The sequence below is a fragment of the Nelusetta ayraudi genome, unplaced genomic scaffold, assembly GCF_046127955.1.
Source record: "Nelusetta ayraudi isolate G7.1 ecotype Tasmania unplaced genomic scaffold, CSIRO-AGI_Nayr_v1 ptg000175l, whole genome shotgun sequence".
NCBI classification, from domain to species: domain Eukaryota; kingdom Metazoa; phylum Chordata; class Actinopteri; order Tetraodontiformes; family Monacanthidae; genus Nelusetta; species Nelusetta ayraudi.
In genome coordinates this window covers 217,366-239,259 of record NW_027466224.1, presented here as the reverse complement: position 1 = coordinate 239,259, position 21,894 = coordinate 217,366, and the positions used below count along the sequence as shown (strand labels likewise).

The following is a 21,894-nucleotide window of genomic DNA, read 5'->3' as shown; positions in this document are numbered from 1 at the left end:
AAGGGCTGATGGGAAAACCAGATATGTGGCCACCAAGGCGATACCAGAAAGTCCTGAACCCAAGAAGAAGTGACCGCTGCCCAGTATTAGAATCACTAAATAAAAACACATGCAGAAATACGCCGATGATCTATGAAGTATTTATTGTAAATTCTTTGAAAAATGTCACATATTTCAGCTTTTGTGAAAAACAAAACAGAGGAGGAACATTTCATTCAGACATCATGTGACTCCACGCAGGAAGTGAGTCGAGGGCAAGGGGAGGAGGCGTGGCGGGTCTGAGAAATAACCCTTCAGGACAGGAAGTGATGTCGCTCCGCCAAAATTTTGATCACGTGACTCAAGGTGCTGGTGAAGAGCCGAGTCATTGAGGGTCAGGAGGAGAAAAAAAGGTGGGAAGTTCCCTTTAAACCTGCAGCGTTTTTTCACCTTCATGTTCAGACGGAGAAAAAGTCAAAATAATAATATAATAACAAAACAAAACAACTTCCTGCTGGTTCATCACTTTACATCCCACAAATCTGGTCCCTTTTTTCTCTAAAGCAAACAGAAGATTTTCCAGATTTATTTTAATGTTTACAATCAGGCTGCTCAATCACGTCAGCTGACCGCTAGCGTTTGCCGCAGCTCATGGATTAGCACAGAGCAGTGGCGCCAACAGAAGAACAATGTACCGTCTCAAGAGATAAAAACAAAAACCATAAAAACAAACCAAAATATTAAATACACATCGTGTTAGAAATAAACGGTGGACCAAAGACGAAAATGGAAATTAAAGCAGATTTCTTTTTTTTTAAAGAAAGGAAATTTTGTTATCATAACTTTTTTTCTCACTTCATTGTTCTGATGGGCTGCTGATAAAAAAAAAAAAGGACAGTAAGTACAATCCAGAAATAGTCATTAAAAACTGTTGACAGACTGAGGTTAAACAGTTTCACACCAGAAGCTTGAGAGAAACATTTACATTCCAGATGATGGATTATTTTCCCAGTTCTAATCCGAAATAGAGCCGTCCCGCTAAAAGAAAGCTCCGTATTTTATTTTGGTGAATTGTTCTGTTTTTGTTTTTTGTTTTTTTTTGTTTACGTTACTTGTATGAGTTTAACATCTCAAGCTTGTGATGTATTTATTTATTTATTATTCAATCATCCAGATTATGATGTGTTGAGCAGCTCTACCTCCGCACAATAAGATTGTCGACGTGAACAACTTCCCCGTTTGGTATTTGTTTAACAACCTTCATTTCTTGTACTGCGACTTAATGCAAACCGGTTAACCAATGGAGCGATGGAGGCAGAGACTGTCAGCTAGTTAGCCTAGTTGAGAGTTAAAAGGCTAACATGTTAGCACTAGCGGAGGCCTTACGTCAACGTGAACACTTTAGTTTTAGCTTTAAATTAATAACTCAGCTACTGATATGATTAAGTTAAATAAATTAAAAAAAGGGACTCTGTGTGCTGAAGATTTTTTTTTTTTTTTTTTTTATAAAAAAAAGGGAAATTACACTCAAACACAGTGACGCTGTTCTGAGAATCAACAACGGCAAATTTGTTCAGTGAGATTCGATCTACGCAAGCTTGTTTCCATCCAGCAGGTTCAGAGGCTTCAGGGGGACTGGCAGGTGCTGGTGAGTGTGTGTGTGTGTGTGTTTTTGGCCTCCTGAACTGGAAAGTGACTGGCGCCGCTGCGGTGTCGCTGGTGTGAAGCGCAGCTCGCCGTCTGCTTTCTGACTGAGAAACTGGAGGGTGCGTTGGTCAATTAGAAAAAAAAAAGAGCCGTGACCTCAACAGTCAAAAGTTTGGATCCACCCTATAAATTGAATGTCTTTTCTTTCATTCTCATGACTATTGACATTGCAGTTTCTCACTGAAGGCATCAAAACTACGGAATTATGGAGGAAACAATGAAAGTGTCAAATAACTCAAACACGCTTTATATTTAAATTCTTCAAAACAGCCGCCAGCCTTTCAGAAACAGCATATTTGGAGTTATTTCACGTGTTTCTCTTTGCTGCATAATTACGCACATCTCGCTCATATATTTGATGCCTTTAGTGTCCATCTGCAGTGTTTAGGATAAAAAAAAATAAAGATAAAAAACTTGCATGAGAAGGTGTGCCCAAACCTTTGACTGCTCGTGTAGATCCACGGGTACAAAGACACATCCATCCGTTTGAATCCATTTTCAAAAACATCCATGTTCAAAATACATATTAAACCCACTCCCCCTTTTTTAACCCCCCCCCCCCACACCCCCAAGTCAAATCTATGAAATCATCTTTGGTGGAGAAAAATATCTTAACATCATCAGGCTATAAAGGTTATTCGGATCATTGAACTGATCAATTAGCGTTCACCAATACCACGTATCGAATGTTTACATCTGGAGTCCTCCAAATATTTAAAGTGCTTCGGAATTATTTTCTTTTTCTCTTCCTCCTCAAAGTAAGGCAGGAGGAGGAGGAGGAAGAGGAGGGAAGAAGGACAGAAGGGGGCGGAGTCTGGACAGGGGTCCGCCCACTAGAGAGAGATCATCCACTAGAGGGGGCTGATGGACGCAGCGCTTAGCCGCTCATATATATATATATATATATAAAAAAAAACCTACAGAAAAATGAGTGAAAGTAAAAAGTTAGCAGCCTTTTCACACACCATCGAGTGATGTCATCGGGTGATGTCATCGAGTGATGTCATCGAGTGAAGGGGGAGGAGCAGAAGAAGAAGAAGAAGAAGAAGAAGAAGAGGAAGAAAAAGAAGAAAAAGAAGAAGAGGAAGAAGAGGTCGACCCGCCTCCAGATGCCGGAGCAGCTCGGGCCACTGGTCTGCAGCTGCCTTGTAGTGACCTGCTGTGTCCAGCAGAGGGAGGCGCTGCTCTGGTCTACTGGCACCTGGACTGGAACTCCAGGGGGCGCTGTCACTGGTGGGGGGGGTGGGACTGATTCCACTGGCTGTCGTCAGCAGCTTTTCCCAACGATGGGGTTGTCCCTGAAACGCACAGAAACATGAAGTTTTTACCAAAATCAAATCAATAAAAATAAATTCAGTCACATTTTACACACTGGACCTTAAATATGTGCATCATTTAACACAAGCCGCCAATTGCGGCTGTTTGGAGGTGACAAAAACAGACGTACAAATGAAAGTACAACTGACTCCACTTCAAGTTCCAGTCTGTAAAATCTGGACTGATTCACAACTTTTATATTGGCAAAAGCTTAATTTCCTGCCCATAAATATATATAATATAGATGTGTGTGTGTGTGTCCCTTACAGGCTGCCGTACTGGGCCGCCGTGTCGGAGCGGACGTTGTGCTGCCGCTGCAGCTCCTCCAGGACGTGGCGGAGCTGCCGCAGGGTCTGGAAGGTCTCCTTGGGCTCCTGGATGGTGAACTTGGACGAGTCGTCCTGGTCCCGCTGAGGACCCTGGTAGACCGCCAGGGTGGCGCAGGCGTCTGGGGAGGGGTAAGAGTGGGGACAGACAGGAAGTGAATCTCTGTCTCTCTCTGTCTCTCTGTCTCTCTCTCTCTCTCACCCTCCATCTTCTGCAGCTTGGCGTCGTTGGTCGAGAGCAGCGAGAAGATCCTCTCCGTCTCGCGGTCGCAGTCGATGTCCAGCTGCAGGTTGGCCAACACGGAGCTGAAAACAGGAAGGAAGGAAGCAGCAGCTCAGTGACCAGGTGGTGGCGCTGCTGCTGCTGCTGCTGCTGCAGCTGCTGCTGGTGGTGGTGGTGCTGCTGCTGCTGCTGCTGCTGCTGCTGCTACTCACGCGGTGCATGGCCTGCAGCCGGCGGCGCCGCTACCCGGGGCCTTGCAGCACTGCCAGGCGCCAGCATGGAAGCTGGACGGGTGGAAGGTGGCCAGGCGGCGCCGGTTGCAGCGGCTGACCTGGGCCAGAACCTCCAGCCACTCGCTGGCCTCCACGCAGTTCCCAGCCTGCACGTACAGAGGCTTGTCCGAGTGGAGCACCTGGAACATCTGCAGCAGGCACACACGCAGTCAGTCAGACAGTCAGTCAGTCAGACAGTCAGACAGACAGTCAGTCAACCATCAGATTCTTTGCCTACGTTTTTCCGGTTGAAGGCACTTTCATCCAGCTTCTCCACCGCCTGGATGTCCTGGACGCTGACGGTGCACTGGGCCTCCTTCCCTGCAGAGGGAGCCCATCATCAAGAAGACAGTCAGCAGTCCACTTCAACAGCTGATCATTTTTTTATTTTTTTTTTGCAGAGTAACTACTAGAGATCTTCAAGCAATATCTGTATTTTGCTGACACCTGCTGGTTGAACGTGAAGCTACGGCAAAGCAAAAATGGGCCGCTGCTGCAGAACTGCGGCTGAGACCAGTGAAACTTTCTCTGGCCCTCTGTGACATCACAAAGGGCCACGCCACAGGGGCCACCCACCTTTGTGCTTGTGGTAGGAGAGCTCCCGGTTGGTGAGCCTCAGCCAGCGCTTCTTGAAGTTCTTCTTGCCCAGACGCTTCCTGCCCTGAGCTCGCTTCTGCACCTCGCTGCCACCACATCAGCACAACAACAACAATCAATAGACGACGACGACAACGAGTCGCCCTCGGGCTGGCGCTGCGGACTCTCACCCCTCCTTGAGGACCACGGCGTCCTCCAGCACGCAGGACTCCTTGCAGACGTTGGAGGAGATCTCGTCCAGAAACTGCAAGGTTGGACGAGGAGAAGATCTGACGTCAGGCCCCCGCCCACCTCAGGCCCCGCCCACCATCGGCCGTCAGGAAGTCAAGGGACTTCAAAATAAAATAAAGTACCTGTTTGACCTTCTCGATGCACTTGTCCTCCTGGAACGACTTGTAGAAGTCGTACATGTAGGTTTCCTTGAAGCTGGACTGGAGGGCGAGCGAGAGAGAGAGAGAGAGAAAGAGAGAGAGAGAGAGAGAGAGAGGGGGAGAGAACCAGTTTAGACCAGTGGGGGAGAGGGAAGGAGGGAAGTGGGGCCTCCTCCTCCTCCTCCTCGTCTCACCAGTTTCTTGGACAAACTGCCCCAGCTGCCCAGCGTCTGGATGGTCTTGGAGATGAGTGTGAGGGTTCGAGAAATCTCCGGGTCCTGTCGGCAGAGACAGAAAAAAATAAAAAAATAAAATATATATATATATATATATATATATATATATATATATATATATATATATATATATATATATATATATATATATTATTAATATATATATAGGATTGTTGCCGCCATCAGACCCACCGGGTGGTGCGAGCGCAGCTGGAAGGAGTGCGGTGACAGCACGGCCACGGCGAAGAACCTCAGGAACACGAAGCTGCTGACGGCCGAGTACTGGACGTGAGGGTCGGCTGAGGAGGAGAGACAACGTCAAGAGCCTGTCAGTCAGTCTGTCTGTCGGTCAGTCATTCTGTCTGTCAGTTGCGTGTATGTTTGTCTGTCTGCGTGTATGTCTGCGTGTCTGTCTGTCTGTCTGTCTGTCTGCGTGTCTCTCTGTCTGTCTTTCCGCGTGTCTCTCTGTCTGTCTGTCCGCATGTCTGTCTGTCTGTCTGCGGGCGGCACCTGGGAAGCGTCTGCAGGCCAGGTGTCTCAGCGACCTGAAGACGTCGCACATGAGGGGGGGGCAGCTGGAGCTGGACTGGGTGATGGAGGAGAAGACCTTCTGGACATAGAGCTGCAGGTTCTCCTGCAGGGGGAGACAGAGAGGCAGCGCGGCGTTGAGAACAAATGCAAACAAAAAAACAGGCTGCTGTCTCAGTGTTCCACCACCAGGGGGCAGAAGTGTGTGCGCACGACAAGGAGCGTGAGGCCCCGCTCACCTTGTTGACCTCCACGTTGTCTCCCTCCTTCAGCTTCACCGGGTCGATCTCACACGACTTGCTGGACTCGCAGATCTGAGCGAGCAAAGGAAGTTCCTTCAGTCCAGCAGGAAAACAGCTGTGTGTGTGTGTGTGTGTGTGTGTGTGTGTGTGTGTGTGTGTGTATGTGTGTGTGTGACCTACATCGTCGATGACGGGCTTCAGGGTGACGGCCAGGTAGTTCTTGCCGACGATCTTCATCATGTCGTCGATGCAGCGCGTTGCCAGCGAGTTACCGCGGAAAATAGTGTTGGCCTCCCTGATGGCAGAGCGTGTACACACACACACACACACACACACACACACACACACACACACACACACACACACACACACACACACACACACATTTTACCACCACAGGAGCACAATGGCGCCCCCTAGCTTAAAATTTTCTGGGCGCCACTGTAAATAATGACGTTTTCACTGTATGAATAATAAATACAGAAAGTTTTTAACTTCACAAACTTCTTCGTGTGAACCCTCCTCTCTCTCCTCCTCCTCTCTTCCTCTACTCTTCCGTCTCCTGTTACTCCTCTCTCCCTCCCTGTCTGTCCGTCTTCCTCCTTTTCCTACACCCCCGCCTCTCCTCCCCCTCCTCCTCCCCCTGCTGCTACTCACTGAGTGTTGTCCAGCTCCAGCGACGCCACAGCGGAGACGAAAGGCACGAAGCGATGGTGGTGCAGCAGCAGGCGGACGGTGGGCAGCACGGCCTCGTAGCGTTCCCTGCACACCTCCCCCAGGATGTGGGCGGCCGAGGCCGAGATGGGCTGAGAGAGAGAGAGAGAGAGAGAGAGAGAGAGAGAGAGAGGGAGAGAGAGAGAGAGAGAGACCGCTTAAGAGAAGGTCTCCGGCGTCAGCGCCGTTTTGATCCAGAGGGGGGCGGCCGCGTCTCACCTTGACCTCCGGAGACTTGAGTAGCAGGTTGCAGAGCGGCATGTAGCAGGCAGGGGGCAGCACCGTGTCCTCGATGTAGGTGAGCTTGAGGCGCAGCGAGCCCAGCTCGTCTGACTTGGACTTGCTGCCAGTGCCTTTAGGCTGCAGGAGATACCTGGGGGGGGGGAGGCCGGAGTCAGAGGAGGAGGAGGAGGAATAACACACACACACACACACACACACACACACACACACACACACACACACACACACACACACACACACACACACACACACACACACACACACACACACACGGTCAATCTAACAGCAGCTGACTTCAACTCTGGAACTCTCTCCCATCAGACATTCGTGACACAGACTCTCTTCCTGTATTTAATCCAGACTCAAAACCCCTCTGTTTTTATGTTATGCTACTCTGTCCAACTGTGTTGTTTCATGTCTAAGGAAGCCTGGTGTGGACAATCCAGGTGCCTGAAAGTGAGTTTTGCAATAGAGCGAACCCTGGCGTCCTCAAATAAGAGGGCTGAGGTATCCAGGTTTGGGTGCGCAGGCCAACGTAGTTCACTGACAAGTTTAGGAGAGGGAGGGCGGGCGAAAGAGTGCTGCAGTCTAAAATGTAACCACTAGATGTCGCCGTTTCCTCTCAAAAATCTCAAAATATTACACATTGGACTCAATTAATTGAAAATGAATTAAGATGAATTTACATACTTCAGTGTTTCTGTCTTTTTTTGGTGTGCTTGTCTCAGGCTAACCACCGAACTTTACATTTGCAGCACCGACCGATTTTGTCTGCACAAAGCTTTTTTTTTTATTATATATATATAAATTTACAGTTGGTCGGTTTAAAAAAAAAAAAAAAAAAAAGTTAGCGCAGGCCAGGGGGTGGCGCCGGCGAGTGGCCCCCAGTTCCCTACCAGGCTTTGTGGATGTGGTGGCTCCGCAGGATCTTGACGGGAACCCGAGTCTCCCCGAGGAACACATCCTGAGCCAGGTTCTCGTTGTTCCACAGATCAACTCTGCCCCCAAAGGAAAACACGTGACGGGATTTTTATTCATGCTCACAATAATCATGTAGAAATCTCAAAGTGATGTTCATCATGTTGGCGCCACTGCACATTTCTGCAAGTTGCATCTTGAGTTGCAGCTCAGCTGTGCATATCTGTGGTTTCTATGTTTATCTACACATACCTCATTCTGCTTGACCGTATCCTTTAATGGGCAACAACAATAGATGTTCAGAATATAGAATGATGCACTGTTCTCCTGTCTGGGCTCTGATTTCTGCAGAATGCTCTCTGACTTCAGGGCCTTTGAGACTCTCAAAGCAACGCCAACTAACCAGACTTCATTTTTCTGGTTTTCCTACAAAAATGCCCCCCCCAACATTTGCGGCGTTGTTGGAGAAAATGTTTTAAAATAGTTTGGATTTTCCAATCATTTTGCACATACCTGCAAACAAAGACAGACAGAGACTTGCTTGGCCTGAGAGAATGAAATGTAGGAGAGGATCACATGCACAGGCGGGTTTTGGTCCCGCGTCTCTACGACGTTTCGTACTGGCCGCGAGAAGTATTCTCGTTTAGGTCATTGCTTTTTGCCAGTAGGAGGCGCTATGGAGCACCAGGAGCTTTAATCTTTGCAGCAGAATTTTTTTTCACTGTTCCTGATCTGCTTGCCAAATTTCAACAAAATCTAATAAAGTTAGAAGGGTCAAAATTGGGTCAACAGACACGTTAGGTAAATAATGATAATAACAATAATAATAATAATAATAAACATTAAAAAAACAATGGGTCTTTGGCCCTTGCGAAAGATGTTGGGCCCAATAATAAACACACACACACACAGAGGTGGAGGTGAACCAGGAGCTGGATGGGGGCAGGCACACCTGCAGGTTCAACACCGCAGAGCCAATCACTGCTCAGAGTTCTCACCTGGCCGTCATGACCAGAGGGGGAGAAGGACAAATCCAAAAAAACAAAACAAAACCAAGGGCCGTGCAACAAGACCACCTCAGATCCAAACCTCACCACCATGCAGTATTTACCTGGTGTCTGTCTGTTCTTACCAGTGATGGCAGAACTTTCTCCTGAGCCAGAAACACCTGGACTCTCCCTCTCTGTCTCTCTAGCAGCAGTCAGAACACACCACAACATCTGAGTTCATCTGAGCCGCCGCCGCCGCCACCACCGCCACCACCGCCGCCACCCGTTCTCCACACAACACTTAGCGCTTTAAAACCAGGCGGTTGCAAGAGGGGCTGCAGGGGCCACGACCAGCGCTGCCACTCACTTGATCTCCAGCTTCTCAATGTCCTCCTCCTCCACCTGGAAGTGGGACTTCTTGGAGTAGCTGCTGGAGCGCGTGACCTGAGGACGGAGGGAACGGATCAGCGTCACCAACCGGAAACCACGATGGTGATGACGACCGAGACGACGAAGATGCTGAGAACGATGAGGACGATGACCGAGCTGAGGGATTCACCTCGAAGAAGAAGGTCTCCTCAAACTGAGGGTTGCTGGTTTTCTTCTTCACCTTGGTTTTCTTCTGGTCTGACCTGAGGAGACCGCAGTGATGAAACCAATGTCATCATCATCATCATGGAGCACCACAACAACTGTTACAACTATTATGGCTCCCACTATTTTTCTGTCCAGTCAGAAAATAAAGTTGAAAAAAAGTGTGTGTGTGTGTCACCTGGCGGGTCCGACCAGTGACACGGTGGCGTACGGGTCGCAGTTCTGCCCGCTGATCAGAGGCAGGCCCTGGCACTCGATGATCCTGCAACACACACACACACACACACACACACACACACACACACACACACACACACACACACACACACACACACACACACACACACACAGAGAGAGAGAGAGAGAGAGAAAGCGTGAGTGGCGAGACCTCCAATATATCACAGTCTGCACCTGCAATGCAAGGCTGCAGTTCAGGGTATTTGGTGTTCATGTTGACAAACAAACAAGACAAACTGAACAAGAAAAAAAGAAGAAATAAATAGACTTTTTTTTTAAAATCAATTTTCTTTTCTGTCGAAAAGCCAGGTTTTAAAAACAAAATCTTGACTTAAAAGAAGAAGAAAAGAAAAAAAGCATTTCCATGACCCCTAGAATTGCGAAAAACCTAAATATGGCAATAAAGAAACTGGTGATGGAAAACAGCTCCACTTGGAAAAACCTCTCAAACATGGCTGAAAGGTTTTGATGCTCTCATGAGGGGATTTTCACACGTATCCAGTATGAACTCTCCCCCCTCCACACACACACATATCGCAAAAGTGTCATGGAAACACTTTTTTGGCATCGACACGTCAGCGGACGTGACGTACGGGGTCACATGACCAGTTCACTGAACAGTGAAAATGGCGCATTGTGTTTGGACGGAGGAGGAGACGGAGTAATAAAAGAGAAAAATACAACAACCATTCTGGACAGCAAACAGCATGGAAATGCAGATTTATGTGCCTGCATCCTCCTCACAGTGGGGCCTCACTGGACCGCATTTGACCAGAATGACGGCTTATGAGCTTCACACCATTCAATGGAAACACCTGCAAATCGCAATTGTCCTTTTTCGTGCTTTTATTTTGTGAAAAACTGTAAAGGAAATGCAAACAAGAGTCACCTGTTGTCATCACTACATGAATTTAGATGTTTGATGTCTCAAAATGAATGAATTAACGAATTAAAAAAAATAAATAAAAATGACTGGAATTATTGAATTCCAGGTCGACCCCCCCCCCCGACTTGTTTTCCGCTGCTCGTCAGTGCTCTCAGGTGTTCGGCGCGACAGCAAGCGCAGCGCGTGGACACTCAGCAGGAAGTAGGAGTCAGCGGGGAGCCAATGGCGCCGCAGGGAGACGCTCGGCACCGTTTGTTTGTGCAACATCTTCCCGGGGAGCCATGGCTTCAATCCCCAAACGCTGCCCTCTCTGGTGACGGCTGATCACTGCACGTCAGACTTGTGCAGACGTTCTCTCTGCACGTTGCTACACACGCGCATGCGCACACAAATGCACACAGGTCGGGGCCGAGTGACGGCAGCAGAGGAACCGCAGCGGTTGCAGGCGGCTTCCTGCTCCGATACCATCGCTTCCACTTTGCCCCGACGGCTGAATACGACTCTTATAAATAGATCGCAGAGTTCTGACTGGGTGGAAGAACCCAGCAGAACCGTGACCCGTTTTAGAGTTACAGAAGATTTTTTATTTTTTTTAAAGTGGACTTTGCAGAAATCAGTCCAACAATAATGGCGAGAAGAAGAAGGTGAAACTGATGAGAAACTAATTCACTGAACAAAAAGCGGCTGAAGACACTCAATGAACTGGGGCTGCGTGGTGATGTGGTGTTGATGGTGGGTGTGGCTGAGGCTGAGGGGGGCGTGGCCACTCACCGGACCAGCAGGTGCTGACCCACGGAGCCGTTCTCAGTGATCAGCTCGTTCAGACGCATTTCCAGGTGGACTTTGCCCTGGACGGCGAGAGGAGACAATGATGGTTAGAGGTGGAGGTGCGTGCGTGTGTGCGTGTGTGTGTGTGTGGGGGGAAATGAGGGGGGTCCGAGGCCGCTGCACGAGTCCGAGTTCTTTGCTCAGTTCCTGCAGTGCGGCAGACACAGCTGGTGTCCACCACCAGCTGTGTCTGCCGCACAGCTGCTGGTAGTGGTGGTTGGTCCACCACCAAGCAGAGATAGAGCTCCTCCTCCATCACTCAGTCTGACAGAGACCCTGTGCGTGTGTGTGTGTGTGTGTGTGTGTGTGCGTGTGTGTGTGTGTGTGTGTGTGTGGGCAGCCAATCCTTTCATCAAAAGGCCCTTAAAGAGGTCGGAAGTGGGGAAGGCTGCTGCTGCAGTTGCCAGTGTAGAGAGGAGCGAGCGAGTGAGAGCGAGAGAGAGAAATATAGAGAGGGAGAAGGAGGGTTAGGGTTAGGTCTGCTGCAGTCTAGTCTAGTCTAGTGTGGGCCGGTCCAGTCCAGTTTGATCGGTTCGGTTCGGTTCGGTCCAGTCTAGTCTGGTCCAGTCTTGACCAATCTGGTCTCGTCCAGTCTGGTCCGGTATAGTATAGCCTAGTGTTGTCTAGTGCAATCCGGTTGAGTCAAATCCAGTCCGGTTTGGTTCATCCTGTATAGTCTAGTCTGGTCCAATCTGGTCTCGTCCAGACCCGGCCTAGAATAGCCTAGTGTTTTCTAGTCCATTCCGTTTCAGTCAAGTCCAGTTCATCGGTCTAGTCTAGTATAGACTTGTCTCGTCTCGTCCAGTCCACTCCGATCAAGTCCAGTCTGGTCTAGTCTAGTCTAACAAATGTGGTCTGCTACAGTTTAATCCAACACGACACAATCAAGTGCAAAACGTGTTGTTGTTGACACACACACGCACACAGACACACACACAGACACACAGACAGACACACACACAGACACACAGACAGACACACACACAGACAGACACACACGAGTGCAAGGCAGCAGTGGGACTCTGCCGCATCCCCCTGTGATGTAACTCTACCTGGGAGTGAATCAGTGCAGCAGCAGCAGCAGCAGCAGCAACACCAAGAATAGCGCGGCGTGGGCTAGTGTTAGCACGGTGCAGGCGCCAGTCAGCAGCTGCTGCTGCTGCTGCTGCTGCTGCTGCTCAGGATGATGTAGATCCCCTGACTGAAGACGTGCACAGGAACAACAACCACAAATGACGCAAATGAACGGATTGTCCAAAGAAGATGGATAGCAGAGATCGATTGTGGACGACTGACATTGAACCTTCTTTTGATGGTACGATGTTTGAATTAAAGCCAAAGCAACTTTAACTTTGACCTACAATAACACAACACAACCAGGACATTTTGCTTAAACATGCCAGTGAGTCCTTCCACCAATCAGATGCGCGCACACACACACACGCACACACACACACACACACACACACACACACACACACACACACACACACACACACACACACACACACACACACACACACACACACACACACACACACACACACACACACACACACACACACACACACACACACACTACCTGGACCTCCGAGTTGGGATCCACCGGCTGCAGGCTAAACCAGTGCTCCTTCCCACTGAACTTAGACAGGTCCTCCTTCCTGATGGACACCTTACCTGTCATAAACACACCCACACCCACACACACACACACACACACCCATACATATACACACACTAAATGACAGAACAGCACATGACAACCAGCAGGGGGCGCTCACGGTGACCTACCCACAGGAAGTTCCCTTTGAAAGACGCTCTTGGCGTAGACGTAGAAGGACAAGCAGAGGAAGGGCCGCGGGATTTCAAAGTAAAAGTCCTCTCCATAGAAGGGGCTGGAAAGCACAGAGAGATCAGAGATCAGCAAACACAGCGTGGGGTCATAGGTCAGAGGTTACACTCGGACCTGCCTCCGTCTCAACGAGACACTCGGTTCTGGATCTGGGCTCAGTTCCAGGTTGTGAGGAGGAGTCAGTAGCTGCGTCTCCATGGGATTAAGTTTGCTTTTGTTTGTTTGCTGTCCAGAACGGTTGTTGTTGTGTTTTGCTCTTTGATTACTCGTAAAAAAATATTCTGTCTCCTCCTCCGTCCAATCACAACGCACCATTTTCACTGGTCATTTCCGCTGACGTGTAAATGGGGAAAAAAGTATTTCCAAAACAATTTTTTGCGATATTCCTCCATATGGATGCGTGTGAAAAACCTCCTCACGAGAGCCTCAACACCTTTACGCCATGTTTGAGAGGTTTTTCCATGTTTAGGTGTTTCTACTGCGATATTTAGGGTTTGGGCAATTTTACGAGTCATGAAAACTCAGCGAGAGAGCAGCAGCTCTTTTCCCCCTTTTCATTCATTCCTGCTGCTGTTTCGCTTTTGTATTTAAATGGTACATAAGAGGTGATAGTAAAACAGGTAGAAAAGCAAAAAAAACAACAACAACAACACCAAAACATTTACAATCATAAAAAAAAAACAAAAAAAAAAACGTCCACCTATAAATGTACAACTCAACACTAAAGTTAGTTTTCCCTCTTGGAGGTAGATCAATAATATCCACAATACTGATGGTGGTATCATTGAATGAGACTCCAACACTGACACTGTTCCAATCAGAGGGGAAGCACTTGTTGTCCTGCTGCTCTTGAAGAACTGGTAGAAACCAGGCAGGCAGGCAGGCAGGCAGGCAGGCAGGCAGACAGGCAGGCAGGCAGGCAGGCAGGCAGGCAGGCAAGCAGACAGGCAGACAGGCAGACAGACAGACAGACAAGGAGGAGCTGAAACACAGGCTTGGTTTTCTTGGAAAAGGGGGTCAGCCTGAGAGCAGGATGGAATCACAGGCAGCCAATCACAGTGACTCATCGCTGTGTTGCGGTGGGAATGTTTTCAGTGTGATGCATCACGATTCCACGTCCACAAATCACTTCATTTCCTCTGCCCCCACCACCACCACCACCACCTACAAACTCTGAACAACAGCGATGAGGAGGAGAAGAAGAGAAGAAGAAGAAGAAGAAGATTTCCTGCAACACTGCAGTCAACCCTCAGAGTGATCGGCTGGGATCAGACACTGACGCAGCAACAAGACCACCATGTGACATCACGAGGGTTCAACACCGTAGACTGTAGAGTCAGTGAGTGAGTGAGTGAGTCAGTCAGTGCCTCCCAGTGGCTCCTTCTCCAGTTTACCCACCTGTGTGCTAGAAAGAATGAGTCACTCTTCAATAATTGACAGATGTGCAGAAATGATGGACCCTGCAGTGTGAAGATGAGCTCCGGCAGAAGGAGACGTCCAGCAGTCAGTGGGGGTGCGTTCCATTCCGGATGTTTTGATAAGATGGCAATTTCCGTGCCTTGGTTTCGATAGCGGTACCAGAATGAGTCTTTTTTTTTAATTTGATGGCAGATTGTTTTAAAACCCAATTTGAAACACGTTTCCGTTACAGCACAAAACCTTTTTTTTTTTTTTTTTTTCTTTCCCCATCCTACTGCAGATTTAAATCACGATTTCCTCCAAATGTTGCACTGTGCTTTTTTTCTGATTCACCTTCGTGAAGTGGAGCCGCTTTCGATCGTTGACGCAATGCTTATTTTCACTCTAACCTAAAAATAAAAGTTTGTCTTTCGTTCCCACCACCATCACGTGAAAACCAATCAGCGGCCACTTCAAACCTTAATGCCGGACGATTACTGACTCACAGAAGCCGACATTGATGCAAAAGAAACAAAAAAGTTTGGTTCCCAGCCTGGGGAGTCAGTGGACAGTCAACCTGGAAATACCAAGCATAAAGGCAATGATAACAAATTGTCTCAAAAGTCAGCGGCTTTTAACGCGGGGGTGTTTGATTTGTTGAAATCGGCGAATTGGAACTTGCAGCCGTCAGTAAAGGCATGCAGCCTGCAAACCAGCAGCAGCAGCAGGAGGAGGAGGAGGAGGAGGAGGAGGATGAGGAGGAGGAGGAGGAGGAGGAGGAGGTGGTCCAGTGGCCGATGGTATGAGAAGAGCAGTGTGGACGCGGTTAAAACAGCGGCAGACGCGCAGAGAGAGAGAGAGAGAGAGAGATTGAGAGAGAGCGTGGGAGGCGTCACTTCCTCCGAAGGCTGTGAAAGCCTTTTGAAGGGCGCTGAAATCTGGAGAGCAAAGCAGAGGTGTTGTTGTGAAACACCTCCGAGAGGCGGCCGGACTGACGGCTTCCCTGCTGCCCACCGCCGAGCACGGCCAACATTCTGACTCAAGAAAAACTCTTGTTGCTGCTCGTTCATGGAGATGAAGCCTCCATGTATATGTGTGTATATATACGTCGGCGGATGCGACGTAAGGGGGTCACGTGACCAGTTCACTTCAAATGAAAATGGCCCGTGATGATTGGACAGAGGAGGAGAGGGAATATTTTTTATGTTTTTTTTTTTTTATACAAGTAATCAAAGAGAGAAATATAACAACCGCTTGTCTTTTTACCCCCCCCCCCCCCCCAGACACACACACACACACACATTTGACTGCAGGGCCACCACCAGGGTGCAGTTCTGCTCCTCCCTGAGAACCTCCAGAGGTCACCAGAGCCTCTCTGACCGCACGGCGGCCACCAGGAGGCAGGTGAAATTCTCCAACTGCTCCTTTAACTGCAGCAGGAGTGCAGACAGGGAGCCGGTTGGCCGGAGCAGGTTGGAACCAGAGCGGGGGGGTGGAGGTGGGGGGTGGGAGGAAGTGAACACCACTCACCTGAGGCTCTTGTCGTACACCTTGGTGCGGAACACCTCCTCTTGGTCCAGGCTGATGGTGCAGAAGGTGCAGAGATCCTTCTGTCGGTTGGGACCCGACACCGGGCCCAGGTTCTTGGCTTCACCTGCAGCAGCGACACACACACACACACACATTTCAAGTTGCATTGAAAAAACAAATAAACAAACAAAAACAAAAAAAACAACAACCAGCCTTGGGAACAGCTGACGATGCCACGTTTAAATTTATAATCATCATCACTATAAACTGACAGAAAGTTATACAATAGAATAGAAGACCGTCACTGAGCCCACAGGGGGAAATTTGCATAATTACAGCAGCAAAACAGTGCAGTGCAAAAAGATCGAGAATTAAATTCATGAAAGAAATATGGCAATAAAAAATAAAAATGAAATTAAAATATTTGTCGGTATAAACGGAAAAGAAAAACAAGATATTTACATCTCGTGGACAGTTGAATTCACAGCCATGTGCATACTGACAATAACTGTTCACTGTGGGCTTGGATAGCATGAAGTGGGAGGGGGGGGATGAAAAATATTGATTCAACTTGTTGTCTTTGTCGCTGTGTTTACTCAGGCATCTAAAGTCATTCTATAAAGATAAAAACACACAATAGAAATATCACAGTGGCTCTCCCAAGTAAAAAAAAATAGCGACCTTTGACTGCAGCACAGTGATGCTCTCTGCAGAAGTCCTGCATGTGCGACAACTCAAGTGTTACAGACGCACAACAAAATGCACTTGTTGCATCAGACACTGCTGCTGTTGACTGTTGCTGAAGCTTCAGAGCCGTCATAGGGGAAAAATAAATACATATTAGAGCAATTTCCTCCCGTTGACCTTTAAAAAGAAAAAACCCAACATGTCACACATGCGATAGCAATCGTTGGCGCAACAACAACAACGCACTTTGCTTGTGAACGGATGATGTTGCCATGATGTGAACAGGATGCACAGAGTCGGTCGGGGCCAGCGGGGCCGGATGCCGACTCGAGGCTCCGGTGTGGTTAGAAAATATGAAACAGCGACTTCCTCGGCCTTAACCAGAGAGAGACGGTCGGCAGCTGATTCACAAAATGAGCAGCGGCTGGGGCCTGCGTGCGGCCGCCGACAGCTCCAATCAGAGGAGCACAACACAACACGGTGGTGTTGTAGTACTGCAGACTGGTTTTGGTCTCCAGAATGACTTTTTTTTTTAAGGGTCTCGGTCTCGGACTGGACGGACTGGGGGATTTTTTTCATCAAGACTCAGCCAAGACTGTAATAACACGATAATAACAGAAAGGAATCCAGCTGCTGCCAGCTTACGCTTTGTTTGTGACACCCAGAGTGACACCCTGCCCCCTTATTCCTCGTTCATTTATCTTTTTTTTTATTTTATGAAGCAAAGTTGTTTTTTTGTTTTTTGAAAATGGTTCAAAAGAGTCGGCAAAGCAGCGAAATTTTTCAGGAACGTACTAAAAAAACACCTTGCTGGAAATAAACGTTGCTGCTCCATTTAGAAGCAAACTTGAAATTCTGTTCTTATTTCATACACTATCAGTCCAAAGTTTGGACACGCCTGCTTCTTCTTTATCTTTACAACTTTCTACACTGCAGATACATTATGAAGACATCAAACATACAACCAAGACATGTGGCTTCATGCGGCAAAAGAAAAAAAAAAGTTAAATGGCAAAAGATGTTATGTGATATATATTTTATATGTAGATATATCTATAGTGTATATATTTTATATTTAAAATATAAAATATGTTTTGAGTTATTCCACACGTCTTTGTTTCATACATATTCCATATGCGTTCATTGATAGTTTTGATGCCTGTAGTGACAATCGACAATGCAAATAGTCATGAAAATGAAAGAAAAAGCATTCAGTCAAAAGTCCGTGTCCAAGCGTATTTTTCTATGATAAATAAAGTCTCGTTCTGGGTCTCGATCCTCCCGGGTTAATGTCTCGGCCTCGGTCGGTGCCGTCTTTCTTGACTACAACGCCATGACACGGGAGACGAGAGTGACGGCGCTCCAGCAGCGAGGCTGGCAGGTGAGCCGAGGCTCAGCCGAGACCTGGTTAAGAAGAGCCAGAGTGGGAACAGCTTTTTAACCCGGGCTATTCATACGAGCCAGGAGCTAATCGTGGCAGCGGCCGCGGCTAAAAACAGCCCCGCTGCTCCTAAGCCCCCCGGGCCAGGAGAGACCTGGTGCCACCGAGCAAGCAAGACAGTCTAGAGTGGTGGAGGTGAGACCTGCATCGACCGACCCCCGGACCCCCCCCCCCCCCTCCCCCCGCCGCCTTCCTGGACCCTGCGATGGCCAACGTGGCAGAGAAACAGGACGCCAGCCAAAAGGGACAAAGTGTGAACGAGGAAGAATGGAGTTTCGTAACGCTGCAAAAGCGAGTTACATGCCATGACGCTTCCTCTATTTTTGTTCTGCTTACTTTTCTCATTAATTCATAGTAGTGAAACCGTCGTCCTTCCATTGCACCTTTGCACAGGCGGTCCCCTCGCCCCCACTACCACCGCCGCCACGGCCAAGTCCCTCCTCCGAGCAAAACTTTGGACACACCCTACTAATAGAATGTCTTTTCTTTCATTCTCATGACTACTGACATCGCGGTTTCTCACTGAAGGCATCAAAACTATGTACGAACACACATGGAATTATGGAGGAAACAAAAGTGTAAAATAACTCAAACTGGTTTTATATTTAAAATTCTTCAAAACAGCCACCGTTCATAAAAGGCATATTTAGAGTTATTTGAGGTCATTTTCTTTGCGGCACCATTACATGTATCTTGCTTGTATATTTGATGTCTTCAGTATCTGCAGTGTAGAAAGTTGTAAAGATTTAGACCTGCATGAAGGTGTGTCCAAACTTTTGACTGCTAGTGTAAACACCTATTGTCGCGCTCTGGCATGAGCACATTTTAGACAACATGTCGAACCCACGACACCGTATTATTATGAATGTTATCAGAGCAGGGGGGGGGGGGGGGGAACTGTGTTTACCAGTTTTGGGTTGAACAAGGACAGATGACGCGGCAACGTAAGCCAGTGGCTGAACGATGGGAAGAAACGCCAAAGATTTCAGATGACCAAAGAACCAACAGCCACATTTTACATCATCAATCAAGATTAATTCTCAAGAAAAAAAAAAGAAAGAAAATCACCTCATCAACGACCTCAAATACACATTTGCAACGAGGCGGGAACAGGCTCGGGTGGCACCTTGACTTGGTGGTGCTTTTTGTTTCATGTGTGTGTTTTTTCCCCTGGACCCATGATTACGAAGAGCCAATTACAGCTGAGACAATCAGTGCTACATCCAGCAGCACAGCTGGATTCACCTTGTGCAGGAGGTATGATGACTGAGGTGATGGTGACGTTGACACCGGCGGGGACGAAGGAGGCTTCACACCTTGTCAGAGTGTCTGTGTCTGTGTGTGTGTGTGTGTGTGCGTGTGTGTTGACAGGCTGATGCTGCTGCTCCTCACATACATCACCATGTCGCCGCCGCCGCCGTTTGTGGCCGGGGTGATTAACGTCACCCCGGTGAACCAGGAGGGCAGGAGAAGGGCGGCAAAAGCGGAGCGCATGCGGCCGTTTAAAAGTTGGCCTTCGGCGGGGGAGGGGATGGGGATGGTGGTGGTGGTGGTTGTGTTGGTTGTTTGAATGAGAACGCTGCGATCGAGCTGAGCGAAGCGGCCGTGAGAGAACGTCACTTATTGCGGCGTGGAGTGTCGCCGGAGCGGAACATCGGCCGGCTGGTGGCGACTAGCCGAGGTACATGGCACCAGCGGCGGCGTTAGCTTCCAGCGCGCCTCGGCAGCTTCCAGCACCAGACGCCTGTGAGCGCCAGCGTTTGTAAGCCGCCAATATATATATATATATATATATATATATATATATATATATATATATATATATATATATATATATATATATATATATATATATTTAAAATTAAACAAATAAACAAAACGATGACAAGACAAACAACGCTCAGAGGTTCTACCCGATTAGACATGTGACGCCATATTTTTGGCAGAAAGAAGCCCGGCGAAGCCGTTCAGGCGGCGGTAGCATGCTAAGTCGGCACCGGGGCAGAAAAGCGATGAGTGTCCGCCTCTGCCTCCACACTCCGCCGCGCCCCTCCGGCAGCCCTTCCCCGATGGCTCTGCCTCCTGCCCTCCTCCTTCTTCACCTCCTCCGCGGCCCGAAACGAGGACAAGGGGGGTTGGGGGGAACAATATACGTACAAGTCACACTTACATATTTTACCCCGCAGACTCTGTAAAACCCGAATCCGGCCGTCATCCTCTTCCGCCATGGCTGGGAGCTGACTGTGTCGCCCGCCGCTCCGGAGCGTTCAGCAGCGCTGCTTGATCATATCCGTTTGTGAATGCGGGCAGCAGCAGCAGCGACGGCGGCGGAGGAAGAGCCAGCCCCACTGCCGCGTCACGCCAACAACACGCCGCTGCCTCCCCCACCCCACACCTCGACACCTCCGGGAGGAATACCGAGTTTCCTGGACGGTTGTCGAGTTGACGCGGCGGTTCCCGCCTCGGTCCGCCGCCGTTGTTGGGGCTTAAAGGGGATTGAAGTTATCGCCGCTTCCGCTCATTATGCAACGAAGAAGTGATACTTTGACTTATGTGGCTAGTAGCTTAGCAGGCTAATCTCGGCTATTAGGGCTCCAACTTCGGCTTGAAACTAAACGCAAACTACCGCCACCTCAGATAGGAAGTAAGTAAGCAAATTTTATTCACATAGCACTTTTGACAGAGTGGGCTCACAAAGTGTTTCACAAGTTAAAATAAAAAAATATAGAAAAAAATAAAGAATCATTGCAAAAACAGATTAGAAAAAACATACATACAGAAACATAGTCAGTACACTGAGACAATAAAAAGTCAAGTAGATAGAAGTCATGTGGGAACTCTGCCTGGAGGCCCCCTGATAAGTTAATAAAACATTAAGAGTTTGGATTCGGAGTTTACCCTCTGCATATTGGAGAGGTCACGCTAACCTTAAGATTTTTTTTATTCACAACAGTTCGAACTTTTGGACTGTGGACCCATATGCTATCTTCATAACAAAGCGATGATAAAGTCTCATTTATCTTTTCATTCAGCCCCGGGCATTGGATCTTTTATAATTCCAAGTAATTTGTATCTTCTTGCCTTGATAACTATGTGACATAATGCTGCTTACTGTCCATCATATCGAAGTTCTTCTCAGGTACCCCTTAATAATAGTAATAATAATAACTAATAATAATAATGGTGATGAAGATGATGATTATGACAATAATGATAATAACAATAATAATAATAATAATAACTAATTGTCCGCCACACTGCCATCTCTCCTGATGTTGACATTGGTGATTGTTGACTGCTTGTGATTGAAAAGAATTTTAAAACATGAACACAAAAATTTAGCAGTAATTTTGTCAATAGTATTAGTTCTAATTTCGTTTAGTTCTAGTATTGGGTAACAGTTGGGCCAAAATAAAAATTGTTTTCCCATTTAATGTTTAATTTCAGTGATAACATCAGATTTGTTGAGAATATATTCTCTGTGGGGTAACCGGAATGTTAGGCAACCCCTAAACATCCGCAAGCATTCCATCATGCTACACCACGCAGCCAATTTTCAAAAGATTCAAGAAAACATCTGGAAATTGTATCTTGAGGCCTGAGTCAAAATACAGATGCAACTTGTGTGCAAGGCTGAGGGAACGCACTTAACAGATGCGCTGCTAAAACCCCAAATATGTAGGGCAGCAGGTGAGCACAGTGTGGCATTTTATATTTAGCAAAATGTCCGTGGTTGGGCAAGTTACGAACCAACATAAAAACAACCTTTTCCTGACCAC

General features: G+C 47.9%; 1 protein-coding gene across 2 annotated transcripts; it reads right to left on the bottom strand.

The window, feature by feature from the left end:
* Positions 1-126: 126 nt before the first annotated feature.
* rasa2 (RAS p21 protein activator 2) lies at positions 127-20,698 on the bottom strand. Of its 2 annotated transcripts, none has more exons than XM_076014968.1 (24): positions 20,286-20,698; positions 15,988-16,111; positions 12,999-13,102; positions 12,790-12,879; positions 11,151-11,227; positions 9,435-9,518; positions 9,222-9,294; positions 9,030-9,106; positions 7,652-7,753; positions 6,732-6,885; positions 6,456-6,604; positions 5,979-6,093; positions 5,796-5,870; positions 5,539-5,662; positions 5,221-5,327; positions 4,987-5,070; positions 4,775-4,852; positions 4,592-4,665; positions 4,401-4,507; positions 4,063-4,145; positions 3,765-3,973; positions 3,532-3,635; positions 3,271-3,451; positions 127-2,984 (listed from the first exon to the last, which is right to left on the bottom strand). In XM_076014968.1, exons 1-24 carry the CDS (start codon positions 20,328-20,330, stop codon positions 2,954-2,956), a joined length of 2,451 nt encoding a protein of 816 aa, XP_075871083.1. In that variant the 5' UTR covers positions 20,331-20,698; the 3' UTR covers positions 127-2,953. The 2 variants fall into 2 exon arrangements, with proteins under 2 accessions (XP_075871083.1, XP_075871082.1); XM_076014967.1 differs by having other exon boundaries at positions 12,790-12,884; positions 20,286-20,697.
* Positions 20,699-21,894: the final 1,196 nt, after the last annotated feature.